The sequence below is a fragment of the Durotheca rogersii genome, assembly GCF_024521655.1.
Source record: "Durotheca rogersii strain YMJ 92031201 chromosome Unknown GGS23scaffold_2, whole genome shotgun sequence".
Classification (NCBI taxonomy): Eukaryota; Fungi; Ascomycota; class Sordariomycetes; order Xylariales; family Xylariaceae; genus Durotheca; species Durotheca rogersii.
The window spans coordinates 205,346-229,874 of record NW_026251233.1 but is presented as its reverse complement, the minus strand read 5'-3'; the positions used below and the strand labels follow the sequence as shown (position 1 = coordinate 229,874).

The window sequence follows — 24,529 nt, the reverse complement described above, 5'->3', positions numbered from 1 at the left end:
TAGATCAGCATAAAAATGGGGCACCTGCCATCTCAACCTAGGAATCAAATCACAGGTACGAAATACTTACCCCGGATTTTTTAAGCCTCAGGCTTGGCTACATAAGCCCAACCCATGTATTATAGGTATCTTCCCGCAGAAGCATGTACCACAAACCCCTGGGTACCTGCCTAGAGGTAGGTTGTGTACACAGCTCTCGGTACTTGGTAGGCACAGAGGTGGTAGGGTAGGGTACCTGATTGTAGCATCTATCTACGTACCCCTAGACAGGTACCTAGGCGACTATCTGTAGGTACCTAACCTACCCGGATACAGTTGACACCTGATAGACCCTTCCACAGTTCAATCCCGCACATTGGGGTACCCCGAACGAGACCCCGAGTCTAGCGAAAGGGTACATACATTGTTAATATTTACCTCCCTCACAGCCTCGCCTCGAACCAGGTAACAGTGCAAATACTTACAGGATGTTGTACCTACCTCCTATCTACCTACCCTAGATACTTAAGGAACTGCCTTACGTTACCTATACTTACGGTAACGCATTTTTGTAAGGTACATACCTCCTATAGAAGAGAGATAAGGTAGATAACGTGGCCCTCCCCCTACCTCTTATGTATCGTGGTCTACTTTTAAGAGGTCGCTTGAATGTGGGCGCCTAAGAGGTACCTGCCTCCTAAGGTATCGCCTTAGGTACCTACCTCCTTTAAGAGGGTACCTGCACTTGGTGTTGCAGCCCTCTTGCGATATATTATTAGCAAGTATAGGTATGAGTATACCTACGTAGTACACGGTAGGTACTTTGATATTGCCTGTCTTTATATTAAAAGGATCTAGTATTGCTTGAGTACTTAGGCAGATGCCTACCATGTAAGCAGGTGCTTATTGCCTATAAAGGAAGTATGAAAACAGACACTTAATTGTTTACATACATTAGGTACTTGGATAGGTACTGCACAAGATCATCTCAAGTATCATTCTCTCTAAGCTTAAATGAAAATGCTTGCCTGAGTGAGAGGTACCTATAATAGGAGGTACCTATGTGTTGCTTTAAACTTTACCATGATGTTCTTAAGTTTAAGTAAGGAATGAAGGTGCTTTAAGGTGGGCTCATATATGAAGTACATTCGCGAGGTAGATGCAGTTTTAAGCATAGTTAAAATAACGTCAAGCTTGGAAATTATATATTAGATGAACGGAGACCCACCTATGCCTTTCTTGAGGTTCCCAAAGTGTGTAGACCGGTTCCAAACACCACTTAGGCCATACTATCTATTAATGACCTCAATGAACTCTCTCGTCTTGTTTGAACTTCTGAAGACTGTTCCTCGGACTGCCGGCCTACTCCTAGCCACAGCAACGATATTACTAGGTGTTCAATTCTATCAACACCTGCAAATACCAATCTATAGATGGCGCCGCTATTATTATTTCAATGCTCCACAAAACTTATTATCATCAGAGTCCCTAATTCCTTACGAGCAACTAAAATGAGACCCTCAGTATGCGGAACTACAGGCGCTCTTATCATCTGTCACGTGGAAACATAAGACGCCTAGATTTCCCGTTCGGACCAGCAGGCTTTATTACATCGGTGGTTTTCCCACGCGGCATTAGCCCTACTCTTTGTATATTATATAACACCTCTTGACGCCTACTTACAATATAACTGTCCTCATGCACACCGTATCATATCTTGGTCCCGGCTACACGCTCGCAGGCGCCTGACCGAGTTTTGGCGTCTCAAATGGTCTGACGCAAAGAAGTAGTGCGGTGGACGTGTTTGGTTATATAGGCAGTTGTCGCCTGATGGTAGACCTGAATCTCCGGACTCCGGTAGTGTCTCTGTGCCTGGAACATACGAAGGAGTAGTCCGAATGGTTACACACTTATCGATGGGCCAGACATACATCTGAGAGATCCTAATAATCCGGCCCCCAGTTCCAAGGCTTGCCTTGGCACCAAAGATACCGTTTCCAACTGTTTATACCGCGCTTAACTCGAGCTGCTGACCTCTTGTCTGGTATCTGCGCGTTGCCTTTGGCTCCCTGATACAGATCCTCTGGATGATTTCAAGCAAGTGACGTTGGAATCTCGTCCATGAGAGGCTGTTCTGTTGCAGTGCTTTGTCTTTCTGAGAGGGCAGCGAAGGTATACTCGGCCTCCTATGCATATCGATTGCCATAGTACGCCGTTCTAAGACGTGAGTCTAGTAATCCAACGCTGGCACAAAAGCTCACAGCATACTTTTATCGAGCGTATTCCCGTCGTCTGGGACTGCAACCTCTTGGTGTCGGTACTACGAAAGAACCGAAAACAGCATACGGATACGAAGACGCATAGTCCGAGCGTTAGAGAGAGGGAGACGACGAAGAATAGGTGGGCGATCTTGCCAGAAGAAGACATCGAGGAAATATTAGAGTGAGCTCCTAAAAAAAACCCCCCGACATTCCCATGTTTTTCTCCATACGTCGCTGCTGGATCGCAGGCGCAGCCGAGCCAACACGATAATGTTGACGTGGTAGAAGCAAGAATGGCGTGTTGTCGCGGCGTTGACATGGACTACTTTGATAACCCAATCGGCGGCATTTTGTATTCGAGCCGCAGGGGAACAGAGATGCGGGCCAGATGGTCGGAGTAGGGGGATCCGGCAGGTCATGACGAAGGCTCTCCGAGGCTCTCTGGCGACTGAAAAGCGGCCACATCCGCGAAACTGATCGTTTGTCGTTCAACCTGACCGGGAATATCACCAGCCGTAGATCGGCGGGTTGCCTGCCCTCTAAGTAGAGTGGTGGGACGGATCTCGGCACCTCGAATCTTTTCGAAGTTTGGAGTAGCTAACGGTACCCCCGGTGGATGTATCGCCTGGGTTCGGTCCACATAACGGCAGGTTGACAGTCCCTAACCAGGCTGCCCTAGGAGATTTTTCTATGCTCGGGTATTTTCAACGCTGCACTCATCCTCCACGTCGCCATCATGAGAAAGCGCGCATCGCGGCCTAACCACCTGACCCGTGTGCAGCTATGGTTCAGCGATTGGAGTACCGAAAAGTCTCATCGCTAGCAGGATTCCTCGCGAACCAATAATAAAAGAACAGAAAAAAAAAGGACGAGGCCGGATGCAATTTTCCGATTTGTCACCCGCCGATAGTAATTTGTCGCATCTGTTGCAGGCACTTCTGGGAGGGAGGGGGCGTGGTGTTATCATCTCGCACATGCGTGTCTCTGGGCGTCTTGTCGTTCTCCCGCTCTCGGGGGTGCGTGTGGTTGTACTTTTGCGCGAGAGAGACACGGGTATGATCTAAAGAAGGGATATCGCGACAACTCGTACATCCTTCTCGAATTCTAGTCCCGACTTGTACCCTCCACCAGCGGAAGCAGGCTTCGGATCCCGACGACGGAAATGGACGTATTATGCGCTGCCGCGACCCCCCCCTTCGAGCGAAGGGACTCCGCTCCTAGTATAGAACCAGATGACCCGTGTCTAGGAGTTGCTGTGGACCGGGTTGGAGAAGACCCTCGGCAGCGAATCCTGCGGCGCTTGGCGTCACCGCTCGGGTAGTGCGGTTTGATACGGAGCCATTACGAGAGCAGGCCTCGAATGCAGTCATCTTCCCTAAAAATTCGAGTGGTAGGGAGGAACAGCTTGCGCTGCGAGGCGAAATTAGTACATACGGCGAGGGGACGAGTATGGTCTTACCGCCTTTGTCTCGCTCCCCCTCTGCCTCTTCTCCCTCTTCATTTCTTCGTCGCCTTCTCTTTCGAATTCTCCTCACTATGCGTCTCTCCGCTTCGGGTCTCGCACCCACCGTGTCGCAGCCATTTGATTTGTTAGTTTCCTTCGTGACTCTTTTCCCTACAAGCAAGCCAACCGTTGACACCTCGACGCCCACGCGCCCAAGCCTCAACCACATCGTTGTATTGTAAACGGGCACTCGTTGCCTACAGCGAGGGAGGAGAATCCTACCGAGTAATACCTCCAGTAGAACTTTCTGGGTACGTACAACCACACACACACGTAGTCTGTACCCCCAATCCTGAGTCAAGCTAGGACTTACATAGTAAGGATGTGCATAGTAAAGAGCTTCGGGCTCTTTGCCCTCGGGTGGGACGAGCCGCCGAATTAGCTTCACTATTATGGACTAACGAGCCTGGGTGAATCATTACGTGAGAGGTAGATATGACGCTGCGTATGTGTATTGGGGATGTTGAGAAGTCCACCCGCACAGTTTCGCCTATCCGCCTTAAGAGATTATATCAAAAGAGATCAAAATCAAACGGAAAAAACCCCTCCTAGTAGTTAGGGGCGGCCCCCGGGTATATTGGTATATTGTATGGAACCGAACCAAACGCCACCGCGCAACTCACATTGGTGTCAAGGTGAGAGTACCATAGACGTAGACGAGATAGGACATCCCGTCTCGGCACTTTCTAAGCAATCATGATGAAAATAACCAAGATAACGCAAAGTCGCAATACAAAGGGGTATAGGGCCAGTTCCGTCATTCATTCTCTCCCAGCGCGGTTTACACGTTGTATCGCGCCCTGCAATGTCAAGGCCAAGCTAGTCGGTATAGATCAAACAGGAGGAACCGGGGCCGCAGATGTGATATGGTGGCTGGGGGAAGCGCCCTTCCCCCCTGCTTGTCGCAAAAAAAAAAAAAAAAAAGGAGGGGGGGAAGAAAAAGAGAGCTGGTCCAGCGAAATTGCCGCCTGTTTCAACTGGGCGTTTCTTCGATATCACAAGGGTTCAGACGATCCAGCTGGCTAGAATCGGAATGGCGCCTCGAGGGCAGGTCTGCTCTTGGACTTACGGACGCAGAGCTGCGGTCTTCGTACAAGCACTCGGATGCAGCCGAAGGTAGGCTGGAGGCTTGGTCTTTCCACCACAGGTGGAGCACGTCCTGCTGCCATCTGTCGACGTTGAGAATCTTGAGACGGACGTGAAAAGTGGACCACAGGAGTTCGGCCTCCATAGGCGACAGATGGAGCTTATGGAGCAGCCAGCGATTGATGTAGCCAATCTTGTCTTGGTCGCCCGTCTCTCGGAGAATCGAATGGATGTTGACCTCACGAGCCGCATCGTCGATGTACCTCTGCCGGGAGGGAGTGTCTGGGGGGAGCGAAACGGCTAATCGAAGTTGTTGTTGCGCTGTCATCGGAGGGCTTTGTAGAACGTGCGTAGGGTTGTATAGTAGTTTCGGGAATATTGGGTGCGCCAGCGTCTTGCGATATTGTCTCGGAGCTGGTCTGCCGGATGGCCCCTCTCCCAAATGGATATCGTCTCTGTGGACAGGGTTGAATCCGAACCCTTCCTGCTGAAAAGGGGTGTTCTTGGGCATGACACCCTTCTCGCGACACTCCTTCTCCAGTCTTTTCGCCTCCTCCGTATACCGGTCAATGTCGAAGAGGGCCCTCTTTTCCAAGCCATCATATTCCTGCAACATTTCGATATCCTCTTCCGACATCAACCCCGACTGCCTCAGTTCTAGCGCCCGTCTCCTCCCTGCATCCCCGTACTGCTCTAACAACTCTATGCTACCAATAGACAACAAATGGGATTTTCTCGTGCCCATAGCTTTTCTCTTCATTCGGGTGTTTGCCAGCAGCTCCTTGGCTAGCTGGATATTTCGAAAGGCTTCTCGGAGTTCTTCAAAAAGTGGATGAATATCTTCTGGGCGATCACCGCTGATCCCCCGCAACACCGAATTCTGGGAAGTCTGGGAAGCGGTATCGTCGTCAGACTCGACGGAAGCGGTGTTGTCCATGTCCGCGGCGGCAGTGTAGAATCGCCTCTCTTCGCGCTCCAGCTCGACCTCGCCATGCTCAAGCTCGTCCAGCATATCGTCGAAGCTGTGCTCGGCTTCCTGACACACGAACTGCGCATCTCGCATATCCTTGAAAAGCCGATCCAATTCTTGATTGCTTGGAAGTATAGCCTGCACAGCACTCATAAAGGCGAGGTTAGCTTCGTGTTTGGCATGACGCAGATCTCGGACCCGTGTTCGCCTTGCGCGGATGCCGTCGAATATCTCCCACAGGGTAGTCCTCTTGTTTCTAAGCCTCGCGTACTGTTCCGCCAATCGGCGGAGGCTGTACGAGGCGCGACTGGGCACTTGGTAATCATCCTCGTCGTAATCGTCGTCGGCATCGTCTTCAAAGCTGCCCGGCATACTCTGGTCGTCGGCATCATCCCCTACCCCACCCCCCGCCTCCAGCCTGCTCCAGATGCGTGACTGGAACGAGGAGTCCGCGGTAGCTAGGGAACCCGCGGGTGCCGGTATCGCTTCATGGACGCTACGCGGCAGCGACCGTGTTCGCTCACTCTTCGGGACATCGATCTGGTCGGGCGGACTCCCGGGATCCGGTGGATAGCCGGTACGCAGGGCGCTAGATATGAGGGACCCTCCCAGCGCCTCGGCGGGCGGCAGCGGCGGCTTCAGACGTCGAAAGCGGGTGGATGGCGACTGAGACTTGCTCGGATTGGGAAGGCGCTGGCCGAGGGCCGAGATCGCGGAGCCCTCGACTGCGGAAATGGTGGCGGCCAACTTTTGAGGCAGGCTCTTGGAAATGCTGGAAGACGAATTTACGGAGGGGAGGACCGGCGGGAAATGCGGGCGACGGGCGATGCGGGCATGCGACGTGTCCGACGTGACCGACGACTCGTCGTCGTCTCCGGAATTGCTCCAGCCGTCGGACCCCGTCGTCAAAGTGCGAGAGAGGTCCAGGGGGAGGTCCTCTGCGGACATGATCGAGACTTGACTGCTGGGCTTGGTCGCGCCGTCGTGCAAGTCATGATGCCGGCTACGCTCGAGGGGTCGGGGTGGGAAGACGTCGGAAAGGATCGGGGGATTTCTGGGCAGAATCACATAGCGATGGTCGACGTTCGGAGCCATTCAGAAAGAGTCGCCTGGCGATTTTGCAGCGACATGGTTAGCAAGTATGAGCAAATGTTGGAGGGTAGATAGGTGCCAAGGACCGGGCCGTAGGTGTCCTTTTTTTTTGGGTTCTTCGTCTTCTTCTGGTCAACACGGCGGGTAGGGGGCAGGTGACGTGGAGGTGATGCGAGCGGATGTTTTGGCCGTAGGGCGAGAGGCACGGGAGAGACTCGACGGCCGTTACACCGACGAGGCCCACGCCGGTACTGACGCAGCCTAAAAGGACAGACAGTATTGTACATGGACATGGCGAGTACCCGCCTGGGGTACAGCAAAGCCAGAGGCGCGTGTGAGTACAAGGCGGGAGTGTAGGTACCTCGGTAGGCGCCTTGGCTGGACGGATACGGGAATGCTAAGGTCGCCCAGAAGGTGTGCGGGCTGTTGGGCGATGCTCAGCACGTGGCGTGTCGTCGTCGGAACCTACCTGCGCACCCCAGCAAAACCGGCTATATGGTAATTATGTACCAGGGAGGTACATATAGGCAGGTGTGCCCATGCATCCAGAGGCGGTTGACGGGGTAGGGGTACCTACCGAAGACCTCGGGCTACGGGCCTCCGAGGTAGGAGTTGTAAGTACAGGTAGGCAGACAGTACTCCTGGGTGGTATCGAGCCTGCCTGGCGTGTCCACGTAAGCCGGCCAGGAACCTCGAAGCTACCTTACCTCTACGCAACGTCGTCGGGTAGGCACTCGGAGATGAGGTCTCTTCGTGGTTCCGTGCTTGCCGTCGTCCTTAAATGCCCCCCGGCCGTCCTGACAACCCGCCAACGTTGGTCGACGGGTCAGTACGTGGGGCCTCTGCAAGTGTCAGAGAGGTACGTGTAGGTAGGTACAAGGTAGACGAGGTAGGTATCCACGCGCATAGGGGGAGGAGGGGTGGGGGGACCCTCTCACCTTGCTGTCACTTTCATGCGTACCGACAAAGGTACCTATGTCGAGGGGTGCGCACGTAGGTACCTAAGGTACATGCAGGTAGATATATGTAGGTATGTACATACATATACGATGTGTGCGCGCGAGTGTGTGTGTGTGTGGCGTGCGAACTGCGCCGAGCCCACCCAGGTAGGTTAGGTACCTACCTGGGAAGGGTGTTCTGCCATCACGCTATCATGAGGTATGTGTGCATGAGGAGGAACTTGGCCGTAGCCGTAGCGAGGTTCCGCTCGGAATCCTCCACTTACCATATCGGAAGACTCATACACCCCTTCAGCAATCTACGCTGTACAGCATACCCAATATGTGAACACATACAGAGGTTAGGTGCCCAAGGTAGAGGCATATACCTGCGCATACCGTACCGAGTAGGTCCCTCGCGAAATCTCCCTAGGCTTGCTCATCGATCCCTATCTAGCCCATCTGCCCCCATTAGGTAGGTGCTATTTGGATGGTGCATTACCTATTACTCATATATATACTGCTACTTTAGGTGGTAGCATAGCATAACAGAGCCAGAGCGCGGTCGGGGAGGGAAGCCCTCTCTGCCAGACTTCCAGCCGCGGAGCAGATGTACTCACCTGGCCCGGGGGGGGGGGGCACTCTTTGCAATACTCCCACCAATTATGCGGAGGTACCCATCCAAACTCCAGGTTCTCATCTCATCGATATCATGTAATGGGCCTCTCATCAATACCTCCATGTAACGGGCCTTAATCTCGTAGTCCGGGTACCTCTCGAGGCATGTAGGTGTGTACGCGGGCGCATGCGCGGATCGAACGCCAGGCAGCAGGTACCCCTCTCCGGCGGAGATACCTGGGCAGGAGGTAATATGAGTATGTGCTACGTAGCACGGCGGAGGGCGGAGGTAGAGGGGGAGGGGGGAGGTACCTGATGAGACTACGGCAAGGCAGCTAGCCTCTCCCTGCACCGCACCTTACATGCCTCTGATGTCCGATGGTGGTGGCTTCGAGCGCTAGGCAGTTCCACAACCGATTCCTTCCATCCGTCGTATTGTACATCCCGTGCCTGCCTCCCCTACATTCGGTACTTCCCTTCTGCTTGACAGGGCCGCCTCCTCCTCCTCCGGGCATGCCTCGCTGCCACGGTCGAGGATTAATCGCGCGGATATGCTCCCCTCTGGCAGTTTTGACAGCTTTGACAAGTTACAAGTCGGCATACAAATCGATCCAGCGCACGAGGTAAACCCGCGACCTCACTCACCACAGAGCCTCATCCTGTCATCCCGCATGCGTCTGTACGACTCGTCAGGCCTCCCCTCCTCCGATCCTCGCTGGCCGGCAGCTCGCTCGCTCGCGCACACGCCCCGACCAGCCCGCAACTGTAGGTGGGGTGTGTCGTTGGGAACATGGAGAATGGATGCGCTGCTGCGTTGCACTGCTGCATCACTGCATCGCTAGCTAGGCCATTTGCGGCTGTAACAACGTACTATGCTGCCGCAGATCATGGCGGATTGGGGGCATCCCAAGTCACGCCAAGTGGCTGCTGCTCGATGGTCCACGATTGATCTGCTATTGTTCCCTTTCGTCGGGTTGCAGACCGTTTAGAGCTTCCCTCCCCCCTTGCCGCAGCATATCCGGAGCGAACAACCTTCCGAGACAGCAACGGGAGACCCTGGGGATGAGACCCGGGCTCTGTCTCTCTCGCCCTCTCTCCCCGGCCACGAGAAATTGCGTGCGCGCATATATACCTCGAGGAAGTGGGAAAAGGGGGGGGGGGGGTTGGCAGACGACAGAGGGAGAGAGAGAAGGGGACAGAGAAGGACAGGGACAGGGAGAGGGAGGGAGAGCGCATATGTGTGGTGTGTATGTGTGTGTATGTGTGTGTGTGTGTGTGTGTGCTAATGATAGTATACTCATAGAGGAGCGAGAGAGAGAGAGAGAGAGAGGCACGTACACACATATACCTGGTATGTCTACATTTCTACACACGCATATATACAACTATACAACTATACAACACACACCACACACCACACACACACATACGCACTCTTACACACACACAAGCACCTACGCCTATACTTATACACATACATATAGAGGTGGGTCGACCACCAAGGGAGTGAGTATCCAAAAATTCCATGATAAGAACGCGCCACCCCTCCCCCCCCCCCTTTCTCCATCTCCGCTATGCCCTACCATCACATACTATGACACCGAAATACGCACACGGCCAAACCGGAATGCATTTGTAGCGGTCGTGCTTGTTCATGTCGCTCTCTGTCGCGACAGCATGCCCTCTTCTCTCCCTCTCCCTCTTTTTTTTGGTTCCCTCTCTCTCCCTCTCTCCGTTTTCTGTCTATAGCCGCCATTGACCGTTGATCTAGCCGCCCGGACTCTGCCCCCCCCCCCCCCCCCCCTCCCCTCCTCCCCTCGTCCTCGTCCCGTCCCGCGTCCCGACATGGTCTCACTCGCACATGGTTTCCCTCCCTTATCTAAAAAGTCCTGAGAACGAGAAAAAGAGAGTCCGAGAGAGGGATCATCCGTATACAAGCGCCAGACTGCAGCTATCGCCGTTCAATCAGGTGATTGGCTGCCGGTTTGGTCCTCGCTAGCCTACCCGGGCTTTTTTCACTTGCACTTCTGGGTTACCTACAGCAACCCTTGACCGGTTCGTTTCCCCATTCCCACATCGCTCACGCCATCTGATTCCCCGAGCCCTCTTCATCTTGTGTTTCTTTTTACCGCGAAGCTACTCTCGGGGCCAATGACGCTCGGCCGGCTGCGTCACGAGGCATAAACTGCCACCTGGAGCTCCCAGAGAAAATAGATTGCTTCGACTCGTCTACAACGAGATATTTGACGCGCTCGGTCGGAGTGCAGCAGAGCTGTTTCACAACTTCCTCACTCTCCGCGGGCCCGCCGCCGTCTTTGTCTTTGTGATAGACCGGAATATAATTAGAGAGGGAGAATCGTATATATGACAGAGTCGCATAACTGACCGGAAGCTTAGCTCACATCGGCATCCTCTCGTCTCCCCCCCCCCCTGTCCGTCCGTGAATACTGCCGGTGTCCACACACCAGACTCCGCGCGCTCGCTTCCGTGTCTATCGGGGGTTCCCAATGAGAAACAAAATTGCAAAATGTTACAATGCAAAGACCTAATCATAAGTCAAAGTCGTCGCGCCCTTGGAGCGAACCCAAGTGGAACGACCAATACCAGCAATGGTATTCGGAGCGAGTAGGTCGGCACGGTACGTCTCTCGTAATCTACCAGGACCGTGCTGGCCCATACTGACGGGCGGTCGTCCGCTAGGTACCGTAGAGTATGACTGGATCGGGCCGACCCTCCCTGACGCCCATGACCAGAGCATTCCGCGGTCCGACCAAACCATTGACAACTTGACCGAGGGGGTCGGACACTTGAGCGTGGGCCAAAACGTCTACGCCGAATCCTTCGAATACGGAGGCCATCACCACCCTACTGTCGAGCATACTAGCTACACGCTCGACACACACCAAACCCAGGAGCCCAGCTACTTGGACAATCCGCAAGCGCAGCAGCACAGCGACAAAGGAAAGGGGAAGTCGGTCGCCGTTGGGTCGGTCGAGGAATACGGCCGCCCTTCCCTCGACAGCAACCTACCACAAGCCACCGACGGGTTGGGATTGGCTAGCAACGGATACATCCCAGAAACGCACTCGCAATGTAAGCCAGCCACCGTTGATCGCAGTGGCTCACGCCCCTACGAAAACGGAGCTGACGATATCAGATATCGAGCCTAACTACCAGGGTATCGGAAATACTACTACCACCACGACCAGCCCCTTTTCAAATATCGCAGATCCACATGCAAATGTGTACGGGTCTGAGGGAGCCCAGCACTCCTACAACGAAACCGAGTATGAGGAAGCCATCCGCAGGAGCCATAACGAGTATTACGGAACCAAGAAGACGGGCGAAGCATCGTATTCGACAGCTTTAGAAGACGCCGCCGCGCCGCCATCCTGGGCCCCCTCCGTAGATCCAAACGCTTACGAGCTCGGTCAGTGCTTTGTCCAACCCAGAAGGATCAACCATTGATGAGTTTAAGCAGGTTCGGCACAGCCAGATGCCGTGGGCTCGCCGCCGACGCCCCGCAGCGGCTCTCCGATAGCCCCGTTATATCCCAATTATATCCAAGGAACTCCAGGGGAAGAGGAAACGGTAGATAGTCGTAAGCCCGTCCCGCCTCTTTCAGCCGCTCCGGACGTGGGTTAAGATCATTTAGGGTACCGAGTAGAACGTTCTACGCGGTTCCAGCCAGGGGAAGTAAGTAAACTAGACCTCTACATCTATAGTAGTGATCATCAAGTCGTTTAACCGGTCGCCTAGGTATTCAAAATCCTGTGGTCTGAACCTCGCGGTCAAGTCGGTGGCGATGACCCGATTTCCGACGTAACTAAAATGAATATCGCGGGCGGTGGCAGATTCTATATCGGCTTCCGTAGGTTTATTATCGTCACGACAGACGAAAGCCATCACAGCACTTGCGTGTAAGCATAGAGCTCAACTTCCCCCTCTTCCCCCTTTCTTGAAAACCCTACTCACTCGCAGGAACAGCCCAATCTTGACGTACGACCGGAGGGGATGTCTAAAGAAAGGCGTGAGACCCAGCAAACATGGTATCATTTACATGGCAGGGCAGAAGCCGAGGCTGCTCAAGAACGAGCCCCAGCTAGGATTCGAACCAGTGGCTCTTCAGGTCTACGCAGAGGGCGAGAAACTTGCTAGGGAGTCGCGAGTTAATTACTCCAAATTGGTTACTATCGAGCACAACGTCAAAGTCTTCTTCATCGGTTCGATTACCGGGGACGAGTTTGAAAAGGTTCGCTGTGCGGTCAACGAATGCTGGGACAAGAAGATGCACCGATCATCAAGGAAGTCTAGGAGATGAAACGTCCCGGCCCTCCCTCTCGACATACAACACTAACGACACGTTCTTCTGCGGCCAGATGCCGCCACCCATGGTGTCCAAAGGCGCCGAGGCTATACATACGTTTTTAGATTCTCATCCACGATTGTACTACCCAACTCTTTGTCATCGCCGGCTCAAGGGGGGCTGGTAGGTACGTATAAGGCATACATCTCAACACATCACGTTTTACTTCCGACAACGCACACACAAACAACATTTGCAAGTTATAAGAGATCTGGAAAACAGCACACTACACCGGTACTTGAGGACCGACAACAGAAAGGGTGAGGGCAAAGCGGCTCCGTGCTTAACACGCCGGACCGCCTTCAGGGATTCGGACACTACAGGCAATTTGAGAAAAGAAAATATGCGACAGCTACAAAAATTACGGGCAGAATGACGCGCAGACAGAGTGATCATTTATGATATTAGGACTGCATTTTGTCTGAATAGCAGGGGAAACGGATTCCGGGCGTTGTTGTCTCCTCTTGTCTATCCGTCCGCTATCCGCGTTTAAACACCTTGGTTATTTCTACGTCTATCATTTAGCCTATATTATAGGATAGAAGAGGAGAAAGGAGGGATCAAGGACGTTGTGTCCGACTGATCGGTCCGTTTTCATGATATAATTACCCCAGTCAGGCCAAACAAATTCTGCGAGTCCACCTCTTCGTATGTTGGTCTGCACTCACACCTCTCCGCCCTCCGTTACGGACATGAAGATAGCAGGCTCATTTCACTAGTAATGCAGTACCCTCTTGATCTACGTTTTGTCGTTTCTACCTCGTCGAGAGGGACGGAAACGAGCTGGCGTCTCAAGTCCCCGTATCGACGGTCCGTTTCCTTGCCATCACCCGCCCCCCTTCCACAACTGCTGGCACCAGGTTGCCTCATCAGGTTTCAAGAACGAATGCATCATACCAGAAATAGGGGCACCAAAGGGGGTAAGACGATACGATGGATGAATTTATTTTATTTCGTTTCGTTGTGACTCCGGGGACCATTGATTCCTGCCTCTCTATTCGTTTCTTTGACCTGGCCCGCCCCGACGTTCCTACCGAACGGCGTGTGCTGCCGAGGGACCCAACCTCGGGCAGCCCATCCGTCCCCCGCCCGAAAGCAAGCGACTCCGTACATACTCGTGTGGGCACGTCTCTCGATCCCGGACCAGCCCGGCCTCGTGCTGGCATACATAACATAACAGCATTACACGCATCACATCGTCCACCCACCGACCCAAACCCGTCCATCCGTGTTCCCCCCGTGCCCTATGCGTGCCGTAGCTGGCGCACGAGCGACCACGTGACGGCGTGCCATCACAGCCAGAAGGAAACGAGAACAGCACACACACACACACACACACACACAGGGGCCGCCGTAACTGTTCGTGTAGCGTAGCGTCTCTGCCCGCGTAGGGCCGCTACATTAAACTCACTCCCCTTGCCCCCCCTTCGGCATCCTCGGTAAGACAGGCCCGCGCATGCGGACACGGGAAGAAAGGTAAGCGGCGCGCCCCCCTGTCCCCTCCCCCCCCCCCCCTCTCGGGGAACACGCTCCTTCTAGGCGCGGTGCCTACTCCCGGCGGTGCTTGCCGGCGCCGCGCTTCTTGCGCTTCTCGTCGGCGTAGTCGCTCGCGGTGCCGGCGTGGCTCGGGGCGCGGGCGGGGGGCGGGTGCGCGGGCGCGGGCGCCGAGGACGATGACGCCACCGAGGACAGGCCCGGGATCACGTGGTGGTACGACTTGGTGCCCAGGTCGCTGTCGGCGGGGGCGCCGGCGCCGGCCTCGCTGCCGACCCAGCCGCCGGGCGCCGGGAGGTACCGGCCGCGGTCGTCGTTGCCGGCGACGGCGGCCGGCTCCTCCTCCTCGATGGTGCTGGCGCGCACCGACGACGACACCACGCTCGCGTTGTGGGCGGTGGTGGTGGCCGGCGCCCGCTGGAAGCTGAAGCCCCGCCGCACGCCGCCGGCGCCGGACCGCGCCTCCTCGCGCTGCAGGCGCCGCTCCTCGGCGCGCAGCCGCTCGCTCTCCCGCTCCGCCGTGCGGTCCGCCGTGCTGTACACCTTGCGGATGCCGCCGGCGGCGCGGCTCTTGCGGTCGGCCTCGGCCTTGCTGGCGGAGCGGTGGGCGTGGCGGTGGCCGGTGCTGCGGCGGCGGGCGGCGGTCTCGTCGTTGTCGTTGTCGTTGTCGCCGCCGCCGTCGTGATGCGCGGGGCCGGCGGCCGCGTCCGAGTAGGCCTCGGCGCGGGTCGGCGTGCCCTCGCGGTGGCTCAGCAGCTCGCTCGCGACCGTGGACCGGTCCGGGTTCGTCGACCCGTCCCAGGTGCTGCCCTCGCTCTCCTTGTTGAGCCCGCCGACGCGCGCCGGCTTCTCGCTGCGGTAGGCGCGCAGGTGGTCCTTGGCCTCGGCCTCTGCGTCCTCGTCGACGAGCACGCCGTCCTCGCCGACGCGGCGGCCGGCGGCGGCCTTCTCGCTGCGGCGGCGGTCGCGCTTCTTCTCGCGCTCGCGCTCCTTGCGCTCGCGCTTCTGCTTGCGGCGCTCGCGGGCGGCCAGGTCGGAGGCGCCGGCGGTGATGCCGGTCAGGGTGCTGCCGGTGTCGCCCGTCATCTGGGTGAGGCCGCCGGTGTACTCGGTGGCGTTGTCGGGCACGTCCTTGTAGACGCTGCCGCCGCCGAGGTCGGTGGTGGGCGTGGCGTTGGACAGGAGGGTGCCGTTCGGGCCCTTGCGCCGCAGCACCGTCGACTTGTAGTCGTCCCAGTCGTTCTCGCGGAAGTGGAAGCCGCCGTTCCGCGCCCAGAAGAAGAACCAGATGCCGGCGCACACGAAGGCCGCGCCGATGATGCCGAACAGCACGAACACGAACGTGTTGTTGATGTCCTGCGGCGACACCACGCCCTTGTGCGGGTCGATCTGCTCCGCGCCGTCCTCGACCTGCTGCCGGGCCAGCAGGACGGAGTGCGCGGCGAGCGGCCCGAGCTGCGAGAGGGCTTCGGCGGAGACGTCGGGTGGCGAGCGGGCGGCGACGTCGCTAGCCGCGGTTGGAGCCGAGTCGAAAAGGCTGCGAGCGCGCGCGGCTAGGCTGGAGAGTAGAGGAGCCATCTTGATGGCGGGCGTGCAAGGTTTCGGTTGGAATGGAGCTGGGCTTGCGTGTGTTGATCAGAGATGGGTAGGCTCGGCTGGTGTTTTGCTGGAAAACCCCAGCCAGGTTGATTGCGGAAGGAATTCGAGTCAGTCCTCTCAGGAGTCCCACGTTCCTTGAAGAGGCTCGAGACGAGCTGTCTGTCGGGTTGCTTTTCTTACACTGCACCTCAGGAATTTCCGGGCGGTGCGTGTGGATGTGAATTGGGTTTCATTTGGTTGAGGTGGAAAGAAAGAGAAAAGTCACTGTCTCACGTACCCGCTGGTTGTCTGGTGGTTTCTATGGCCGGGGCGTGGGCTGTGGAAATTTGTGGCTGGGGGAGGTTGGGGATGATGTCAAGAGTCAACATTTCCTCCATTGGCCAGGCAACTCCTCCATGGCCCATTTAAAAAGCGGTATCGATAGGCTCAGGACAAGCCACATGTACCTCCGTGGACGTACCTCGGATACCTAGGTACCTGTAGTACTGTTCACAACATTATCCAAGGGGGGTATACACGTATAAATTATTTAATGCATTTATGCATACGGGCGCCTTATGTAACAGTCTAGGTATATCACGTAACAGGTATGTAGTATGATCTCCTAGGGCGGAGAACAAGCGTGCTTATGTCATGCCATTGGAAGGCAACGGCGTTAGGATATCCCCTGTAGATTCAGAAAAACAACCACCTGCTGCATCATCAACGGATCGCATATTCATGACTGTCGCCGCAAATCCGGCCCGTATAATAACAGCTACATCGGAAGCCGCCCCTCCACCGAGTTTTCCACTCTATGGGAATTATCGCGACGCCCTAAGCGTCTCTACTCCTCCCTTGGACCAAACTCCCCCCCTTACTCACTGTTGTCGGCGAAGGAGACGGGCAGGGAGACGGATTCGCCTTCGATATTGGGCGCGGTTCATGAGCAGTCAAGCAGTCAGATGTCCCATATACCTATCACCCATTCCTGCAGAATGTCCCTGGTGATCGCTTCCCAGCCATCCCCGCAAGCCACGATCCCGCGTCTCGTCGAAAGAGACTATGCAGAAATGGTTGCCCAGAGGTGGTCAGCCAGCTAGCCCTGGTGCCGAGGAAATCAAGCCAAGTCGGCCCTTGCAGCCCCGCGGTCTTTACGCCTGGCCATAGACAGGTAGATATCTGGCTTTCCTATTTAAAGCACAGAGGCCGCGAATGTCTAAAAGGGGTCACTGTCGAGCGATCGATATAGGTAGGCAGCGTTAGAGACATCATCAGCAGATGGACCCAGTCTTGCTGTGGAAGCAGGTGATCGCGAAGCACGCTGGACGCTGGTCAGGCTGCCTAACAGTGACTTTAGCGAGTGACACTCCAGGCCATGTTCAGACCAGCAGTGGTAAAGGAGCAACACGCTTGAACGGGCCGTAGACGAACAGGGTGAAATCGAGGACCGCCCATATTTCAACATGACTCTATTGACCCGGAAACGTGGGCAGTCACGTCAGCTAGCTCTTCTTTTTTTTCTTTCCCTATTTTAGGCGTGATCATATGCCTATATATGGACCCGAGGATGATGACTTGATTCTCTGTGCCGAGTGGATATCTGTGTTGGCCTCTCTCGTCTCCATCATATCCTCCCGGATTTCTCGTCAACACCCAAGGCAGGCGTACGAACGTACGTAGATATGGGTTGCCGTGGGATGTCGGCGCCGGGTGCTCTGCCGCCTACTACCCACTAGGGTACCACGAGACTGCGAGAGGCTCTCGCACGCGTGATAGGATGGGCGCCGTCGCATTAACCGCTAGCGGGGGAAGCGATGAGTACTTAGGTAATCTTCCTAGCCGTGTAGGAGCATGTAGGGAACTGCCTACACAATTACTGGGACTCGGCCGTGGGCAATCGCCGCCAGAGACCGCAGGCGCCACGCCTCTAGAAAGGCGATGGGTGATGAGGGTTTGGTTTAGGGGTTCAAGTGGTTGTTTTGTCCAAGTACTAAAATAGAAGGGGTATCCTACTAGTAGTAGAATTAGTACCTATCCGCTTCCTAAGGCGTCTGGGGTTAGGATGGGACGGACCTAGCTAGATAGGTAATCCCAGAAGTGCATGCGGGAATAGAAGATAGACTACACCCACCGGCCTTTTCTAGAAAGTCTCGTTTCGAAAATTCTGTTTGCCAGCCTCATAATCTACTTTCGCTACCGCTATCATACTTGTCTTTTCCGCTGCTCGTCTAGTGCCGTCCGAGGGTTTCTCTGCTCGGGGCGATGAAACCCACTGCCACGGCCGCCAAAGTAGCGGCAGAGGCAGCGATAGCCGCTCAATGCCGCAATCCAATGCCAACGGGAGAGCCAGCCTGCAAGTTCTCCTCTTTTTTCCCTCTTTGTATATGTGGTCGAGGGCTGTGCGTGTTCCCCAGTCGATAGATGAGGCGGGCGACGGCATCCTCACCAAGATCACGCGAAAGGACCGCTTCGGCGGGGTACCAAAAACCGCTAGTTACCAGGATTGCGGCCATATTCCGGAGCACTGGACTGGACTGGACTGACTCCGTCGGGGGCTCGGGAGCGGTCTGACGAGACTAGTCGAATAAGCCATCGGGAATAGGAGAAAAGGGCGCTCTCGGTAACTCTAGGCCCGACCACTTAAGATGACACGGCGGGAAACGCGGACGCTTACGCCTCCCTGCTTGGAGACATGGACTCATGGGGTAGTACGTAGGTAGTTAGTTGTAAGCGTGTGTGGGTGTGGGTAGCTGGTGCGGGAGCGGGAGCGAGGCGATACTAGCACGTCTTTTCTTGGGGGGTTTTTTTTAGAAGCCGAGCCATCGGGAACGTCGTCTATGTGTAGTAGATCCCACCTCTTCGTCGCTCGTCACCACGAACGAGCGGCAGGCAACGTAGTGTGAAACAGGGAGAAAGAGAGAGATGCGCGCACATCGCACACGGCAGATCTCCGAGTATGGGCAAAAATTCCCCATCCCCAAAAGTCGGCAGCAGGCTTGGTCGACGAGGGCGCGGCCGCCGCTGAAACAACGCACGATGGAGTGACGACCCGCCCATTCCCACTCCCACACGACCCCTCGGCCGACCCCTCCATCCTTGGCACCGGTATTTTTTTGGTTTTGATGGGCGAGGGAGTGAGCGTGTCTCGGTCATATAACGGTGGGAGGGAGAAAGCGAGCTACCCCAGCCCAGCCTAGCCGAGCCCACCCCGGCTCAGCAGGGCTCAGCCGCCGTCCACTGTTCCCTACGAGGACCTAGATGAATAGTTGGGTAGGGAAACATCCCTGCGGCCGGGTTATTCCCTTCTTGTGGTGACAGGTAGATATCTAATTAACGTACCTAGGTAGCTAGAATAGCCGAGATAAATTACCTCAGGTAGATGGATGGGGTATAGAGATAGGTGCTATTCTCATACACTTTAGGACTTTTCTCTCTCTCTCTCTCTCTCTCTCTCTCTCTCTCTCTCTCTCTATATATATATATATACCTGCCTATATGAACGTACGGTGTTATATCCATCTTGTCCATACACATGCCCAGGCATGCATCGGCCCGTCGGACTGTCCACGCCCATGTATGTCTGACTACCTTGTCCTGCTCAACATGGCCCGCGTGACTCTCGACATGTTTCTTGTCCCTTGGTCCTGTCCTCCCTCTCTTTGCTCCTCCCCTTTTCTCCTCGTGTATGTATATACGCAGGTAGGTTAGGGTAGGTCAGGTTAGGTAGGTATGCCATGTCTGCATGTGTGTATGTGTGTATGGGGGGGTAAGCCTGCTAGCAGATCAGCCCGAGCACATCAACCTATACATCCCTCCAATCCATACATTCATGTGTGGGTATATGAATATATATCTAGGTATTTATATTTATATATGTGTGTGGGCATGTATGCATGTGTGTACATACCGGCGGATAGAGGAGGGGGAGTGGCCGTGTACGCGTGCATATGTCCGATCTAGGTATACAAGATCTCATTCTCAAGAAGAGACACCAGGTCGGTTCTGTTACCTATGTGTCTCTAGCCGCGTACGTGTGTCTGTATATCCAATACCTATCTACCTACCTCTCATCGAGATCGAACTGCAGTTGAAAGATAAGAGAGAGAAAAACAACGCGCGCGATTTATTCCAACCTATCTATCCGTCTCTTGGCTCCCTTCCTCCTCCCGCTCCTCCTCCTCCTCCTCTTTTTCCGTTCGTACCAGCAGCACAGGCGAATACCCCACACGCATACACACGAATGGACTCGGATGTGCACATACCTGCCTGCCTACCTAGGGAAGTACGTAGGTAGGTAAGTGGTTAGGAGGTAGGTGGACATGTAAGGCTATATGCCATGTACGCGCACACAGACGTGGCACGATCAGCATGGGGGAAGGGAAGGGGGAAAGGAGGGGGAAGGGAACACAGAAGACACAGAGAGGCAGGGGAGTGGGAGACGGGAGACGGGAGACGAGGAGGAGGGGGGCCAGCAGGGAGTAGGGCAGACCGTATCACAGTCGTCACTTGTTCACCTCTCACTTACTTGCATACAAACGTACATACCTTACCTCCGTGGACGCCTCCTTGCTCGCCTACCAACACGCGTTCCCCGCGTGGCTTCGTGATGGGTTGATATCCTGATATTCCGAGACCCACTCCCACTGTCCATCCGGCGACTTCGCTCACTGGCTACGCAGTAGTATCCCGTCGCGCCTCGACCGCCGCCACTCCTACATGACCAGGCGATACAAATACCTGTGACTAGGTAGGGAGATACTACGCCAATCTACACGCGCGCACATAGTAAGCCGCCGGCCGTGGTGGTAATGGTGTGCCTACGGTCTAGTACAGGCGAAAGAAAAAGAAGCGGCAACACAATAACAATAGCAGTATTGGCCCGTTCGATTCGACACAAGCTTCCCCATTGAGTAGATGGTGATATCCTGTAAAGTGGCGTATATGCCTTGTCCGCGCGTAGGTAGCTCGTTACATCAGGACTCGACTGTCATCATCCACCGGCACTTCGAACCGAACAAACCACATCTAGATTACCCATCCCAGATCGCGCCCACAGCCATTAATGACAACTCCTCCCTCCCCGCCTCGTTGGCCTTCCTCCACCGATACCCTCAACCCAGCCGAGCCCTGCCCGCCCGGGTCGACCGTCCTTCTTCGGCTCATCAACCCTACACGCACGCAACGTAATACGTGGCAGGCTCCAGACCCGCTGGCTAAGGGTACACACAAATTCCCCAACTTCTCCCTCTCTCCCTCACTCGTGTCTATCGTCCAATTGGAATAACTCCGCGCCGAGGGAGGAAGGCGGACAACGTCTCCCCTTTGTATGCAAAGCATGGTATCCCGCCGCCAACAGAAGTGTGAACTTCAATTGCGGGGCAGATTAGATCTATCGGTCCACCTCTTACGCCATGCTAATGCGAGCGAGACTCGGCTTCAAAGCACAAAGGGTATCGCACAGCAGTATGGCACGGCCAGTTCCTGTGTAGAGAAGAAGATTAAAATAGAACATGGTCTCCGTCCCGGGATCCCCTCGTCGGGACGGGAGGCGACACATGTTCTCATGAGATTAGAACGTAAGCCAACGCGCGCTCGACGGAATCGCACACAGCCACCAGGTCCACACATATCCCCCCCTTGGCTGTCCCCGGAGAGCTTAACCCGACCATCATTCATTCGTCCACTCATATCGTCGTATACACCGGTTGGAAAATCCACCAACCATGGACAGTCCGGTAGAGAGAAGAGAAACGAGTTGTGGTGTTCCCCATCCCACGTGCCCTTCTATAGTCCATTTTTGGAGTGGGGGGGGGGGGTTTGATCTTTTCGCTTTATTTTTCGAGTAGGTTTTTCGATGAGTAGCCACCAGAGGCATCCGCAGGTGCAAGGCTGAGATATAACGAGATAATAGGTGCGAGAAGATACGAAATAAGAAAGAGCCCGAATATAACATGATGGGAAATCAGATAGCAGCGCTTCGGTCCGGCAAAAATCAAATTGAACTTCTCTCGACACCATAGCCATTTTCAAATTGGTGCTGGATCACCGTCAGTCGTCCTCCTCGTCGTCGCTGTAATCGAGGTCCTCGGATTGGTAACCCAAGTACGGAGCATGGCGAGGACTTTCGTAATAGCTATCGTAGGGATCGTCGTAGGGCCCGTAAGCGGGTGGCGCATACGCGCGCGAGCTCATGCGGCGTGTCCGGGAGTATGATCCGGCTTGGGAGCTGGCCCGCGTTCGCGTTGTCGACTTGTCCGCCCGGCTTTTCCGGTCGTCATCATACGAAGTGGCACGGTCGCTGCCCCCCCCACGAGAAGTTCCGTTCCGGCCAATGTTGATATCGCCGCCGTCCCTGCAGTGGATCTTGGTGTTTCCGACCTCGATGACGGCGCCCATAGGGAGCTTGATGGTAATGTCGTCATCGCCGCTACCAGACCGGGTGGTGCGGGTCGTGGCCGATTGCTTGTACTCGCTCTCGTCACGACTCTCGCTGCTGCGAGTTGAGCGGCTGCTACCTCCGTTCTTCACACGCCGGAGGGATTCGGCCGTCAGCAGCGTGTTGGGCCCGCTCACGTCTTCCTGGTACCGGGAAGCATCGCGCACCTTGTCCTCGAAGTTATAAAAAGAGTTTCGCCGACTCCGCGACGCGGGCTCCAGCTCGTAGTGGCCGAGATCGTAAGCCGAGCCCACGTCGAAGGTTTCCGCCCTTGATCGGGAGGGGAGAGCGCCAGAACCGTATTCCACCTCACGGCGGGTGGCCACGGCCTTGTAAAGGTCTGCTTCGTCCTCCAAGTCGTCGTCCTCAAACCCGACCGACTTTCTCCTCGCCGGGGGTGGCGGGCCCGGACGCAGGACCAAGCGCTCCGGTCGAGTAGAAGCCGGTCGTTGAGGGGGGGGCATCCGCATGCGGTCGTCGGGATCTTTGGCAGCCTTCCTCGATACCGAGGTCCGGCGTGCCAGCGCTTTCTCCTTCGACGGCTCGTACTCGTGGGACCTGGAGGGCTGGTGGAACCCCATGGCAGACTGCGGACGCCGGAAGCGGGAGGCCAGATCTCTGCCGTGGTTCATCTCCCCGTACCCAGGGGGGGGCATCGGCTGGTGGACCAGCGCGTGTCCCATCGGAGGAGGGAGGGGAGGAGGGCCCATCCCCATGGGCACCCCGCCCATGGGCCCCCCGGCGGCCCACTGAGGCGGGGGGTACGAAGGGGGAGGGAATTGTGCCGGGTGCGGGTGCGGCGGCTGGTGAGCGTAGGCTGACGTCGATAGGGGCGGGCGTTGGCTATAGGAGGGCTCGGGCCGGGTATGGGCGCGAGGCCTCGAGGATGCGGGCGCCATAGTCTGCTGTGGGTGGACTCCGTAGTAGGACGACTCGTCCGAGATACGGGAGGTGGGTGGCGGAGCAGTCTTGCGGGTGCGGGGGGGCGGACGCTGCGGTTTGACCACGAAGGACCGCTTCTTCTCCTCCTTCATCTTGATCTTGGGCTCTCGCTTGGAGGGCGGTACGGGGGGCTCGGTGATGTCGGACTCCGAATCCGAGGTGCTCGGCGATCTCGACTCGAGCCGGTGAGAGTCTCTCCGCGATCTGCTCGTGTTGGGTTGCTCCTTGGAAGGACTGCTCGCTGCGGTGGATCTGGCGTATTTAGGTGCGATGCCGGGGATAGCGTGGCCGTCGTCGTCGGCCTCCTCGAGGTATGCAACAGATGGAGTGGAATTCTTCGCCATACCGAGGGAGCAGAGGGCCTGATAAGTGAATCCAGTCACTAGATCAAGGCTAGGAAATGGACCAGAGGCAGGCTTGAGCCTCTCAGAAGCGGGCGGAGCTGGGCTGCCTGTCCTGCTACCCAACAAAGTGGGTTTTCGAATGCGTGGCAGTTGACTGTGCGTGCTTACAGTATGGATAATATGGGCGAGTGCCTCTGGGAGAGCAGGAAAGGGAAAGGCCGTATGTAGGTCCTATGTAGTGGGCTGTACGTAGGGGACGGACGGGGACGCAGGTATGGATGTATTGGATGAATGGCTGAACGCAGCGGGCGAGCGATAGGCGGGATGGACGATGGACCCAGGCCAAGTGGGGGCCCGCGCGAACAGACGTTGCGGGCGAGACTGGTCGTGTCAGAAAAGTCGGATGGTCTTGGGACCAGGTAACTTGATTGATTGATTCGAAGGTGACAGGAGACTGGCGCGAAAGGGGGGGAGGGGGGGCCCTGGTCTGTATGTGCGTGTGGATGGAGACGTATGTAGGGGAGTAAAAAAAGAACTCGCCAGACGACGGGACGGGATAGTCAAGGTAGATCGACAGGTAAATCGCCAGGTAGGTAGGTTATAGGCATGTACGCACGCACGCACGCAGTGGATTTGTATCAGAGATTATTTATGGCACGTTTAGCTGTGGGCGTAGTTCGACGAGAGTGTGATGGGTGATGGCGGACGAGGCAGCGGATGTGGATGTGGAGGGACGAACACGGACGTGGGCTGTGGATGTGGATGTGGACGATGCACCGAGTCGACGACGACGGACGGGCCTGGGAAAAAATGTCCCGCAGTGGGCAATCGGGAAGGAAGGCAGGATATCGAGTGGTTGTCGTCTCGCCCCTTCCCCTTCGTCTCTCTGTGGTCTCTCTCTGCGTGTGTGTCTCGCTC

The 24,529-nt window shown here is 55.8% G+C and overlaps 7 protein-coding genes across 7 annotated transcripts; 3 read left to right on the top strand and 4 right to left on the bottom strand.

The window, feature by feature from the left end:
- Nucleotides 1-1,785: 1,785 nt before the first annotated feature.
- GGS23DRAFT_163552 (uncharacterized protein) lies at nt 1,786-2,790 on the bottom strand. Its single transcript, XM_051511471.1, has 2 exons — nt 2,248-2,790; nt 1,786-2,196 (listed from the first exon to the last, which is right to left on the bottom strand). The coding sequence occupies exons 1-2, from the start codon at nt 2,557-2,559 to the stop codon at nt 1,996-1,998; spliced, it is 513 nt and encodes a 170-aa protein (XP_051375863.1). The 5' UTR covers nt 2,560-2,790; the 3' UTR covers nt 1,786-1,995.
- Nucleotides 2,791-4,338: 1,548 nt separating this feature from the next.
- Nucleotides 4,339-7,163, bottom strand: GGS23DRAFT_163530 (uncharacterized protein). Its single transcript, XM_051511470.1, has one exon. The coding sequence runs from the start codon at nt 6,893-6,895 to the stop codon at nt 4,718-4,720; it is 2,178 nt and encodes a 725-aa protein (XP_051375862.1). The 5' UTR covers nt 6,896-7,163; the 3' UTR covers nt 4,339-4,717.
- Nucleotides 7,164-9,400: 2,237 nt separating this feature from the next.
- GGS23DRAFT_163419 (uncharacterized protein) lies at nt 9,401-10,237 on the top strand. Its single transcript, XM_051511469.1, has one exon. The coding sequence runs from the start codon at nt 9,511-9,513 to the stop codon at nt 10,195-10,197; it is 687 nt and encodes a 228-aa protein (XP_051375861.1). The 5' UTR covers nt 9,401-9,510; the 3' UTR covers nt 10,198-10,237.
- Nucleotides 10,238-10,739: 502 nt separating this feature from the next.
- GGS23DRAFT_163400 (uncharacterized protein) lies at nt 10,740-12,873 on the top strand. The gene is made up of 7 exons (XM_051511468.1): nt 10,740-11,086; nt 11,149-11,541; nt 11,606-11,878; nt 11,930-12,049; nt 12,104-12,144; nt 12,208-12,368; nt 12,436-12,873. The coding sequence occupies exons 1-7, from the start codon at nt 10,984-10,986 to the stop codon at nt 12,767-12,769; spliced, it is 1,425 nt and encodes a 474-aa protein (XP_051375860.1). The 5' UTR covers nt 10,740-10,983; the 3' UTR covers nt 12,770-12,873.
- Nucleotides 12,874-14,332: 1,459 nt separating this feature from the next.
- Nucleotides 14,333-16,443, bottom strand: GGS23DRAFT_612257 (uncharacterized protein). The gene has a single exon (XM_051520473.1). The coding sequence runs from the start codon at nt 15,884-15,886 to the stop codon at nt 14,363-14,365; it is 1,524 nt and encodes a 507-aa protein (XP_051375859.1). The 5' UTR covers nt 15,887-16,443; the 3' UTR covers nt 14,333-14,362.
- Nucleotides 16,444-19,527: 3,084 nt separating this feature from the next.
- GGS23DRAFT_163364 (uncharacterized protein) lies at nt 19,528-20,323 on the top strand. The gene has a single exon (XM_051511467.1). It carries the CDS (start codon nt 19,632-19,634, stop codon nt 20,181-20,183), a length of 552 nt encoding a protein of 183 aa, XP_051375858.1. The 5' UTR covers nt 19,528-19,631; the 3' UTR covers nt 20,184-20,323.
- Nucleotides 20,324-21,937: 1,614 nt separating this feature from the next.
- On the bottom strand, nt 21,938-23,611 carry GGS23DRAFT_592493 (uncharacterized protein; the record flags this gene model as incomplete). Its single annotated transcript, XM_051517886.1, has 1 exon — nt 21,938-23,611. The coding sequence occupies one exon, from the start codon at nt 23,609-23,611 to the stop codon at nt 21,938-21,940; it is 1,674 nt and encodes a 557-aa protein (XP_051375857.1).
- Between the last annotated feature and the right edge of the window lie 918 nt (nt 23,612-24,529).